The sequence below is a fragment of the Diadema antillarum genome, unplaced genomic scaffold (genome assembly GCF_040938485.1).
Source record: "Diadema antillarum isolate AM-2024a unplaced genomic scaffold, OU_Dant_1.0 seq00000803_RagTag, whole genome shotgun sequence".
Taxonomy (NCBI): domain Eukaryota; kingdom Metazoa; phylum Echinodermata; class Echinoidea; order Diadematoida; family Diadematidae; genus Diadema; species Diadema antillarum.
In genome coordinates, this window is record NW_027271685.1 from 417,921 (window position 1) to 429,948 (window position 12,028).

General features: G+C 39.6%; 1 protein-coding gene across 1 annotated transcript in view; it reads left to right on the forward strand.

The window, feature by feature from the left end:
• Positions 1-12,028, forward strand: part of LOC139739541 (uncharacterized) — a 187,551-nt gene that overhangs the window by 168,731 nt on the left and 6,792 nt on the right. The window contains exons 5-9 of the mRNA XM_071650139.1: positions 990-1,079; positions 1,553-1,724; positions 2,657-2,778; positions 8,021-8,205; positions 9,970-10,076. Coding sequence (XP_071506240.1) covers positions 990-1,079; positions 1,553-1,724; positions 2,657-2,778; positions 8,021-8,205; positions 9,970-10,076 — 676 coding nt within the window. The remainder of the gene's footprint in view (positions 1-989; positions 1,080-1,552; positions 1,725-2,656; positions 2,779-8,020; positions 8,206-9,969; positions 10,077-12,028) is intronic.

The following is a 12,028-nucleotide window of genomic DNA, read 5'->3' on the forward strand; positions in this document are numbered from 1 at the left end:
TTGGATTTACCATTTTGGGACCTACACTCAACAAGCTTTGCTTTTTAGTAGGTTCCATCGTATTTCTCTTCGCATCTTTTACTTTGATTGAAAATGACACATCGACCGTTATGTATTACTTTTGTATTCCTATTTCTTCATGTATATATCCAAGCTGGACATTCTGTATTATATTTTGTTATATACCATGTATTTTCCATCGAGAAATACGAAAATAAATTGAAATTGAAATTGAAAAATTGAAATTTTACAATTTTAGAGTGTATGATAATGATTATAGAGATGATTATTATGATTATTATTACACTGATGATAGTGATAATGATGATGGTGATGATGTTGATGATAGTGATGATGATTTTGTTAATAATATTGTTGATAAATGTGTTGATGATATTGTTGATAAAAAATTTGTTCGTGACAATGATGACATTCATGATAACGACTGATTGTCATGATGGTGATGTTGATGACTTCAGTGGTGCTGAAGTAGTTGATGATGACGTCTTTAACAGTGATGACGTAAACATGATGACATCAGAGGTATCGATTGTCAGATATCAAGTCTGGATCTTCAGGAGAAGCATAGCCAGTGTTTTCTCTTACAAAATGTGCAGTTCTTAGATTGGTGAAGTGTAGTCAGTATTCATGAAATGTAGCACATGAAAGATTCACCCTTTTACTCTCTCCATGGCATTGTTGGAGCACCACTGCAAACATGCCCAAACACTTTATGGAGATGAATAACATTCCAGAAAAATATATTATCATTGTGAAATTCTTTAGTGGCATTTACAGAGAGTTCACGTTCCCTGATTTCATCTTATGTGCGGCTTGATTGTTGATAACTCCCAGGGACATTCAATGAGCAAAAATTGTCTCGTTGGGGTAACATTTGCTTCAAAGGTTCGGAAATTGCAGCATGTCCAGACATGAAATGTTTTATTGGAATATTAAAGAACGTGTTTGTTTATTTTATGTCCTTTCAGGCACTGAATGGGTTCATCATCTTTGTTTCGAGGAAAGGCAACATTCTGTATGTGGCTGAGAATGTGGGGAAGCAGATTGGAATTCATCAGGTAAAATGAAGGAGTCTCAAGAAAAGCACCATGCTGGGGTTTTCACATGCATTTTTTGTCAAATTTCATTTTTCATCTAAAAATCCGCTTAAGATTAATGACTCTGAAGATGATTGAGGAACATTCACCATGTCACATATCGTCGGCGGTCATCTTAATCACTTTATATTTGTATGCAAGTTTTGTGTAAGAATGATATTTTGAGATAATTGCATTTGAAGCTTACCCATTTTTCAAGAATTATTGCTACACATTTGTGTCTGGCACTTCCAATTATTTTTGTAATACGTCAGACTTTAATTCTTACTCCAACCATTGTATGTAGCATTATGTTTCACAGCGTAATTAGTCATCATATGGGTGTATATCAATGGACTGACAGACAAATTTTGGCACTCGTTCATTCCATTTCACCTGTCGCCTCCTATACTGTACTCACAACCTCCCCCCTCCCCACCCCTTCCTCCCTCCAGTACGACATGATCGGTCACAGCATCATGGACTTCATCCACCCAGATGACCAGAAGGAGCTGGCCAAGCAGTTCGTGGTCCAGTTTCCCGGCCACCAGACCTTCAAGGGCTACGGCATGGAGAAGCTGGACGACTCGCCCACGGCCATGAACATCAACTTCTTTGACGAAGCGAGTAAGGATTTTGGGGGGGGGAGTCCCAAGGTGATAGAGAGAATTAATATCTGTCTTTGCCTGTTTGATGAGCGAGTTAGTTCTTCATGAGCTCTTTAGAACCGAGACCCTGTCCTTCCTTGTTACTGCCTTCTGTACGCGGTATTCTCTACTGCAGATGCTTGTGAGAGATTAGGATTGCCTTTAATACACCGTACTATTTGGAATGGGTCCCCCCTGTCCATTTCATGGAATCCAAATGAGCATTTTTTTCAGAATGTGTTGTGAAGGTATAAGGCTTCTCTTTGGATGTGTCATACTTCCTCGAAAATGATCCCTTAAACTCTGGGGGATTGTGGTCTTCAACAAAGTAACCAACAAGGAGGGACCTGAAGAGTGCTTGCCATTACATTGAATGTCAATATTTGATCCATTCCTACATTTTGATTATGGTACAGTTATGACACAAAATGTCACATTACTGAGAACATAGAAGTAACCCACCTAATATCATATTCCATTGCACATGCCATGTTAAGTTGCATTAATTTTTGTTATATCATGTTTTGTTGTTTTGTTTTGTTTTTACATTGCACAATATTGTTGGTTGCTGTTGATATGTTGGTGTGTGTATTCTGGATATCATGGCAGTGTCTTTGTCTCAAAGCTAGTCTCTACTGCAGACCCAATTTTTACAACATTGCCCTTCCATGGTCTTTACTCTGAAAGAGATTTCCGTGTTTGTATTCCTGGGCAGAATGAAAATTTACTGCCATGATATGGCAACAAGTCTATTTATGGTTAACCCGTTAGGACGAATCCAAGGTATACTAGGGCAGGTATCTATGGGAAATGCATGTTGTAGCAAAATCAGCCCGTCCTCAACGGGTTAGTACTAAGAATTTAAGATCACTGGTGTAGTCACTGTTTTGATGGAACTTCACTTTTTGGCAGAAATTAAGGATGAGAGTCCAGGCGTCACTGATTACATCCAGGACCGAAACTTCTTCCTGCGTATGAAGTCTGTTGTGTCTCGACGATCTATCGGCGGTAAAGGAAAAGTCATCGGTTACAGGGTACGTATGAATTTTTGTTTTCATGGGGGAGGAGGAGGGGGGCAGATAAGCCTGTCAAGAAACTGTGAAGGAGGCAAGTAAGAATCAATTTAAAGGTTGGTTTATCAGTCTGTCCATTGCAAAACCTTCTGGAGTAAACTGCTTCACATTATTGTTTTCTTTTTCTCGTTTTATGTGGCTGCCTTTGGGAATATGATATTTGTGTTTCTGACAATTTGTTACCACAGAAATCACAGTTACAAAATAGAGCTTGTTGAGTGCACTACCTGGAAACTTTAGATACAAAAACAGGTTGATATTTTCCTTTTCTCGCTGGAGTATGTGTACTTCTTACCTCATTTTCCTTTCCTCTCCTAGAAAGGTGTCTGTCAGGGATATGTAAACACTAGGTAATGGTCCTGATTCTTTGTTTGTTTGTTCATTTGTTTATTTGGTTGAGCAACATTCAAATAAATCTTATTTTCCTGAAATGTCATAGGAGGTATTAGTCTTTGGTAAGATAGAACAATATGCATAGTCCTCAATACAATCTTTCGGGTGGCAATGGCTGTGTTCATGGTAGCTGCCATTGAGTGACACCCACGGGAGAACTTTTACAGTATCTTTACTGTTTCCAAACTATCAGTTTAATAAGCAATGTGTACAGTCTCCCCAGTGTTTGCCTTTATGCAGGCTCTATCACATTTCTTTTGTTTCCTTGCTACAATAATATCAGAATCTCTGTGTAGATTGTCTTTCAGGGCATTCAGTATAGATAGGCAGATACGAATGTAAGATATAAACACAGAAAATTGGTGATTGTCGAAACAAAAACACGTTTGTTTCATAGGGAAAGCTGTATTTTATAAAGATACATAGATTTATTGCATGTGTTACGCTCTTGCTGTCACCATTTAGAGGTGAATTCTTGTGGAGAGTAGTCACGTTTAATGGTAGTTGTCAAAACAATGTCCATCAACACTCCTGCTGTTGCTGTTTTTTGTCCGACTACCCTCATCAAGGAATTGCCAGTGGCTACTGGCTCATTGATTTGTCGGAGGAAATTATCACTTTCCACTGATGTGGATAGAGGGAGAGATAGAGATAGAAGTGTGAGAGTGAGAGAGAGAGAGAGTGGATATATATATTTTTTGTTTTCAGTGATCTTTTTATCAATTCCATTTCCTTTGAGAATATAATAATTCAAAAAAAAAATTACACACATTCTACATAACATCTGTCATAAATCATGTAGATATTCCTACAGTTATGAGACATAATCCATAATCCATAAAACAAGAATAATCATTCAATTCATTTTAAGGCAGATATCAAACAGAAGAGAGGAAATAGAATGAATTATCCGATCATTCCGATATATACCTGGAAATACACCCACACACACACACACACACACACACACACACACACACACACGTACACACACACACACATACACAACACACACACAGAATGTATCAAACACATACACACAGTGACATAGTGTGAGAGAGATAAGGTGAAGATTGTAAAAGAGGAGAAATATAAGCATGTTCAGCTAGAAAGAAATGTATGTGTTTTTTTTTTGGGGGGTGTATTATATTCAGCAAATCAGGGCAATTACCCCCCCCCCCCCAAGGACAATTAACCCCCCCCCCCCCCCCCCTGCTAAATACTGGTTAGCGATAAGGTTAGAGTAAGGATTACGGTTAGGGTTAGGTTTAGGGTTAGAGTTTGGGTTAGGGTTAGGATAAAGTTCAGGGTTGGGGTCAGGGTCAGGGTCAGGGTCAGGTGTGATTTCCCATGGGGTAATTGCCCTAGACCCATATTCAGATATGAATACGTAGTAATATTTTCAGAAGGGCAAGACAAATTTATGAGAGAAAGCAAAAATTTTGCAAATGCGGAGGGCAGTGCATTGAAATGAGGATTTCAGTGAAAGCGTATAGGGAATGATGTTTGAGGATCTATGTCATTCAAGAAACTCCAGAGTACTCCTTTATTGGCCTGTGGCCATCAAATGTGTCTGCGTTGGGCAGCGGCAAAATGACCGTTGATCAGGGATCCCGCAATGCCAGCTGATCCTCACGCTGATTTTGCTCCCTCTGAAGTTGACCATTGACGAGCAACAGAATAGCAGAAAATATTGTTTCATCTCAGTTTTTCCCCATTAGTTTTTGTTTTGTTTGGATTTGTCGGGGGGGGGGGGGCATTTTTTTTCACTCCTCAGTTGATAAGTATGTTCTTCGTGGAAGCCAGTTCATGGAGATCTGCAGTTACGTCAGCCAAAAGAGAAACTGATGAAAAAGTGAAGGTTCTGTTTACAACTGATGCTAGAAAGTGCTTTAAAGGGATGGGATAATTAGGGACTTTGATTGGCTAAGGTTGAACCCATCTAGCCATATGGCAATAGTGATACACATTGACTCATCTTCACCTGTCACTGTTCTCATTAGAATGAAATGTAAAAGAGAGAGATATGTAAAGATATATATATTTTTTTTTCATTAACGCACTTTTCCTTCTGAGAGATACTTGGTATTGTTCACATATTTCATTCATGAGAAAGGCCATCAGAAAAGTAAGACCTGTCCTATCGTGGAATAAAAAGGTGTGCGCAAGTCCTGTAATCTGCAAAAATTCTTAACGTTTTAATAGTTATAAAAGTGGACTCTTTTACACATATACTGTAAAAGTGGACATTTTCACGGTGTTGAAATTTTCGTGCATTTCGCGCAACCAGACGCTAGCGCGAAAATAAAAGCATGCAAATATTTTTGCATGCCATATGTTCCAGTAACTAATGTCCTGTTTCCGCGGAATTAAAAACACTCAAAATCCATCTTGCCTGGCCGAGTGCGAAAAATTACTCGTGCGAAAATGTCCACTTTTACAGTAGTGTGCACATATCTCTTTTTGCCCTGCTCTCTCTCCCTCTTGTTATATGTTACATTTATATATGTGTGTTGTGTGTGTTTGAATGTGAATATATATATATATATATGCATATGTGTATGCTTGTCTGTGTCAGTTTTGTTGCTTTAATAGACGTATATGCATATATTGCATATATTACTTAACCAGGTAGAAAAATTCTCTGCTATATGTCAACGTCAATTATGAGGGGGTCAGGACTTGGTCATTCAGTTTCATTTGAGAGCTAAATTAAGGGTTTCCCCTCCATCCCGCTGAAACTTGGTCTAATTACACCATAAATGAATGGTCGGGAATGGGGAAGCACCAGGGGTCACGCCATGCACTTTGGTAAAGCTCGTAACAAGAAGTTGCCAAAAGAGAGAGAGAGAGCGAGCTAGGGAGAGAGAGAAAGAATATAAAAGGGAGTGTTAGAGAAGAGAGAAAAGCACTGTATTGGAATGAAAAAAAAATGTGATCTATGATTTGTGCAGTGTTGTTGACGAGATTTTTAGACAAACAACAGGAAGACGAAAGGAAATAGGTCCTGCAGCCCCAATCAAGCTGGTTTCGTCGCTACCGACAGCATATACCTCCCCCTTCCTTCTAGCTCTGCAGCCCCATTTAGGATCGAATGCGCATATCTAAATGTGTGAAAGATTCAATTAGATTTAGTCAACAGAAAAAGGCATAAGCACCAGATTGTCTTTGTGTTCTTTTGCCCTCTGTTTAATCCCAGTTGTGTGTATGGCCAGGTTTCTCCTTACCATCAAACCAAAGGTCATGGTCATTATTCAATGATAAACAAGGAAATTTTTGTCTCACAAGCAGCAGTATGGAACTTCTGTGGTAAACTGTCATTATTGTGCTTCTTAATCACACTCATTCATGTACAGAGTAATTTGTATATATTCTAAAAGACAGTGCTTTCAGAGTGCCATAAATTCCATGTTGCAGGAATGGAATGCACATTTCAAAATCATGTGTATATTTCAAATAAAATTTGCAGAAGTCAGAAGCAAAATGATGAATTGCAAACCATAGCATGTTACAAGAGGAATACTTTTGTCTGAGATACTTCCTTGTTCCCCATTTTTATCCTTCAAAAATGTCTTCTTTAAATGCAGTATAACATGATGACATATGATCATGCCATCACTGCTTTACTGTGTGCTGATGCTGAAAGCTGCCTTATGATGAATACATTGGTTCTAAACAATCTTTTTTAAAGATATAATGGCACAGCTGATATTTAGGCATCTTTTTGTCATTTCCAGCTGCCAGAGATCCCTGAATAAAAGTGAGGAAGCACTGCTTTATCTACCCCCCCCCCCCCCCACCAAGATTCAGGGCTGTTGCTAGGTGCTAACATTAATCTCATGCTGTTATCATTTTTTTTTCCTCTCAAAGATTCTTCATTCTTGGTTGTCTTGGGACCCTCTGTGTTTATAATCGGGCCAAGCATAGAAAGCATATACAGCGGCCATCCTGCCCTGCTGAGAAATATAGCACCTTGGTCATTATTCACCTTTTTTTCTCCCCCCCCCCCCCCCCCCCCCACCTTCTGAGGCCGATGGTAGCGGGAGTCGATCTAGAAATGCATACACAGTTGGGGGATTTAGGCGTATAGGTCATTTTTATTGAAAGCATTGTGTATTTATGCATGGGTGAATGTGTAACTGTGTGTGTCTGTGTGTGTCTGTGTGTGTCTGTGTGTGTGTGAGTGTGTGTGTGTGTGTGTGTGTTTGTGTGTGTGTTTGTGTGTGTACACTTTCCTTGCTGAGAGGGTTATTGCTGCAATGTGCTCACTGGAGATCCCTGTTAACTCATGGTCATGTTGCCAATTTGAGGCTTTTTGACAGATGGATGGTCGTAGGCATGTGTTCATATTATGTGTGGGAGATTCATGGCCACATAATCTTTGACAAAAAGGGGAATTCAAAACACGAAAGGTCAACAAATAAGGGTCTACTTATGTAGCTCACTCCCCACCCAATTTAAGAAAAAAAAATAGAATGTAAAGTTACCTAGAGGAAAGTATGTAATTTCTGGTAAGTTTGCAAATGTAGTTCAGGTCGCAAGGATGAGTGAATAATGAAAGATAACATTGTGGAAGTAGGAGCACACTTTGACTCATATGTGTTCATCATTGATGCTGTTTGAGGCAGCTTCTTTCGTGAGTTACTCATTCTAAAGTGAACATTGCACTGACTCTATAGTTTGCATGCTTTGTTTGCATATTTAATGTATTAAGTATAGCCCCTCAAACAGCTGATTCTGAAAGTTTGTTGTGGTTTCTCCCGTAATATCCTCCCTTCCCGCTCGATCAACGCGGTTGCGTCGAGAGCAGGTGGTGAACTTCACCGGTCGTCTCAAGCTGAAGGGATCGAACAACAGCAAGGGGTACTGCGTGGAGGGGCTGATCTGTCTCTGTCGACCCATCCAGCCGCAGCCCATCCTCGAGATCCGCATGGACGGCAACATGTTCATGAGCCGGCACGCTCTCGACATGAGCTTCACCTTCTGCGATCCCAGGTACCGTAAATCTCCCAAGAATGCTTGCTCCTCTCCCCGGAGGACCCATGTACTCTGGCAGCCCGTCTCCCATCGGGGGGACCAGTAACCATGGCAACTTGCAGTGATAGCAGCATCTGTGTAGTAGCCCATTAACCTATCAAAATCCATTGTGTTTGTCATAGCATAGCTTGGCTATAACCAAGACAACCAAAGATGTGTTTTGCATTGTGTAATTCTCAGTCCACAAATTATCAACTGTGTCTTGAAAAAGTGGTACAAAGTCTTTGGAAAAATCTCTTCATGGAATAAGACACAAATTAAGGGAGATGAAAGTTCTAAACCACAAGTGGTCTCAAGATTTTTTGATTTCTTTTTTGTTTGAATTTATTCATCATCATAATATGTCAAATCAAGGTTACCAGTATGTCGCTCCTCAATGAAAACAGATACAATGTAATTCCACTGCCTGGCAAAGTAGAAAGAGAATGCAAGGTCTATATTTTCTCTTTGCATATAATGAATACAAAAATTGAAATATATATATATATTTTTTTCGTTTACATGTACAACTGAATCTTTATCTATAATTACTTTAATTCAAGGACATATATATATGTTCTTATTTACATCTACAACTTTATCTCTATTTTCAATTTACATTTATTCATACTGTATATGTGTATAATATATATGTATCATATGTATATATATATATATATATATATATATATATATATATATATATATATATATATATATATATATATATATATATATACCCGCACACACACTTGTGTTATTATATGCATGTGTGTGTATAATTGCCTTAAAACACACACATCAAATTGCGCATTGATCACGAATAGCAGTGGCCTTCCCACGGAAACTTTTCTCACCCCTAACTAACATGGATGGCCCGTTTAGCGCAGATTGAGATAACAGAGTGTTCTGACAGTTCCCTAAGCCTCTGATTTTGAGAAGCGCGATGACTCAGCTGCCCGAAAAAAATCACGTGGCCCATCGTGAGTGCGTGTGTATGTGTGTTGTGTGGGTGGGGGTGGGGGGAGGGGTTTCTTAGGTACATCCTGATGTTCGGATTAAGTGACGGGAACGCTAACAAGGGCTTGTTTCTATGCGCTCCACCACACTTGTGTCGTGGGATTAAAGCCAATCCACCACAAGCAGGGGGGAAAAAAAGATGGCATCAAAAGTTGTTGGGTTTTTTTTTACCCCCCTTGCTGTCAAAACCCTGTGGGAAAAGTGACTAACATCTTATGTAGATAGCAAATCCTTCTCCTAACCAACATCTTTTCTCCTGATCCCATGCATACCCACCACCTTTTCTTCCCTTAAGGTAGCCAAGCCAAGCCAGAATAAACGTAAAACAAACAGAAGCTAACATATATTTGGCAGTCAATGGTTCTTAGCACAAAACATGGAGGTTTCTTTTTTTTTTGGGGGGGGAGGGGAGGGAGAGGGGCATCAAACATAAATCAATCATTTTGTTATAGGGATGGAGATGTCATGGTAAAAACTCATCGAAATAAAATCCTGTGACAATCCTCATCTCTGAGAGCCAGAAAGTCATTAACAATGCACAGAGTGTATGTCAATAATGACCCTCTGGCAGTCAATTGGTAGAATGGCCATAAAGGTGCATTCATATACAGTCTTGCCAGAATTCTCTTCTATTTTCTGGTATTTTTTTTTTAATCTTTATGCAAAAAATTGTTGGAATGTTTGCAGCCAGCGCTAACCTTCATTTTGAATGTTTCTGATCAGGATCATTACTCTAGTCGGCTATGAACCACACGAGGTGATTGGCAAGACGGCCTATCAGTTCCACAACCCCATGGACGCCAGGAAAGTTAGCGACTGCCACAGCAAACGTGAGTATGAATCGGTCCTCCTCAAGTGCAACTGCAGAACTCGAGGCGTCTGTCTGGCATTTAATAAATGTTATCTCTACTGTGCTAGGAGAGCAGAGTGTCATCGGGTGACAACAAGAAGGGCATTTCTCACTGCTATGAAAAAATTTGAAGTTATGCCTTTCTGCTCTTAAAGGGGGACACCTTCCCCCACTTCTCCCCCAGCTTGTTTTCAGTCTGTGTGCCAAGGGAAAATTGGATACTAGACAATACATGTAGGTATGGGGGAGTTGATGCATGTGGATCTGAATTGAGAAAGATGATATTTCGTAAAATCAGAGTGGGGATGGTATAAAATCAGAATGTTTGGGATGAAATAGGATCTCAAAGAATGTGAAGAGGGAATTAGAGGGATGAAAAGGAACACTGTGGAATGAAGTAGGTAAAACAAATAAGCAAAATTTAAAAGGATAGAAATTTTGTGATTTTTTAAGTAACTGCCATGATCATGTTGGGTGATAAAGAACTGGAGACTTGATCAAATGAAAGTAAGTAGATTGACATCTTCCTCCGAGAATTTTGGAGACAATTTGAGTGAAGGTGGTATGCATAAATTTGCATTTCCTATTTGTAATATCCTGTGCTAGGCAGGCTAAGTTTAGCCCGCCAGACCCCTTTATTTGTCCGCTAAAATTATCCTTCGGCGCACTCACAAAATGCGTCACCGATTTTGTTAGGATGTGATGGCACTACAATACTATAACAAGAGGAATTAATGTGCTGCAATGCTACATTGTGTCTGTTTTTTTGTATGATCCAACACCATACAAATTTTAGGAAAGTTTCTTTTAGCCCCCCCCCCTCCACCACTTGCATATGTTAACACTTTCACTGCCTATTTTCCAAAGTATTAGTATTTTAAAGGGATGCACGCTACAGTCACTGGCATATGGCCATCATTATGACCTCATCACGAAGGCCTCATAAACCTTTATTCCCCCACTTTATAGGCTCATTTCTTTCAGTCAAGGCTAGAAAAGCAAAAAAAAAAATAAATAATCATAGTAATGATAAATAGATAAAAGGGGGGGGGGGATTCTGTGTGATGAGAAATAATCATTTAGTACTCAGTTGGAGTGGATATCATCTCTGACTCGCAACAGGCCCCATAGCAGCCGATTTGGATCTCCTGATGTAAACATGAATGGGAAAACAGTTCCTCAAAAAAAAAAGAAAACATTTACGTCATTGCTCTGTTATACAGCCTTGCAACACAGGTGATTCAGGTTATGACCTTCTTAAAGGGGGCAGTCTCTATGAGCTTCATTGAATTAATTTTCCCAACTCCCGCTGTAGTCTTTCTTTTGCCTCAACAAAGATCCTGAAAAAGGAGTAATTTGACTACCACGGGCTAAAAATTATTGTAGCTGAAAGCCTGAAAAAAAAAAAAGATTGTCAGTTTGTCACTCCCTTTTTATGATTTGTCCCCATGAATTCACAAAAAGAAAGAAAGAAAGAAAAAAGACCTGTTGATTAGGTGCATTGAAGATAGTCATGAGGAGAGGCAGGGGGAAGAGAAGGATGGAGGAAGCTGGTTGAAAGGTCTGCTGTGGAACCCCAATGGTCTCCAAGCAACCATGGGATATGTAAGATGTAGGAACATAGTCTTACAATTCTAGGTCCAAGTGGCATCGTTAAGATAGACTGGGATAAGGGAAGAGAAGATGTTGGTCTGTGAGAGTGTACGTTGGTTGACGCCGCGTGCTCGCTGTCCTGACTGGTGCAACAAAAGTCGTTAATTGGCTGTATGATGAGCAGAAAAAAAAATGATTGTGTCTTTCCTGCTACGCGCCAAATGGGCTGGCTCGTTGGAAAGGGCGACCTTGCTCTTTAATAACGCTATCATCATTTACGTGCATGTCAAGCCTCTCTGCATTAGCATTACCCAAATATTTCGGCTCTGGAAATAGTCT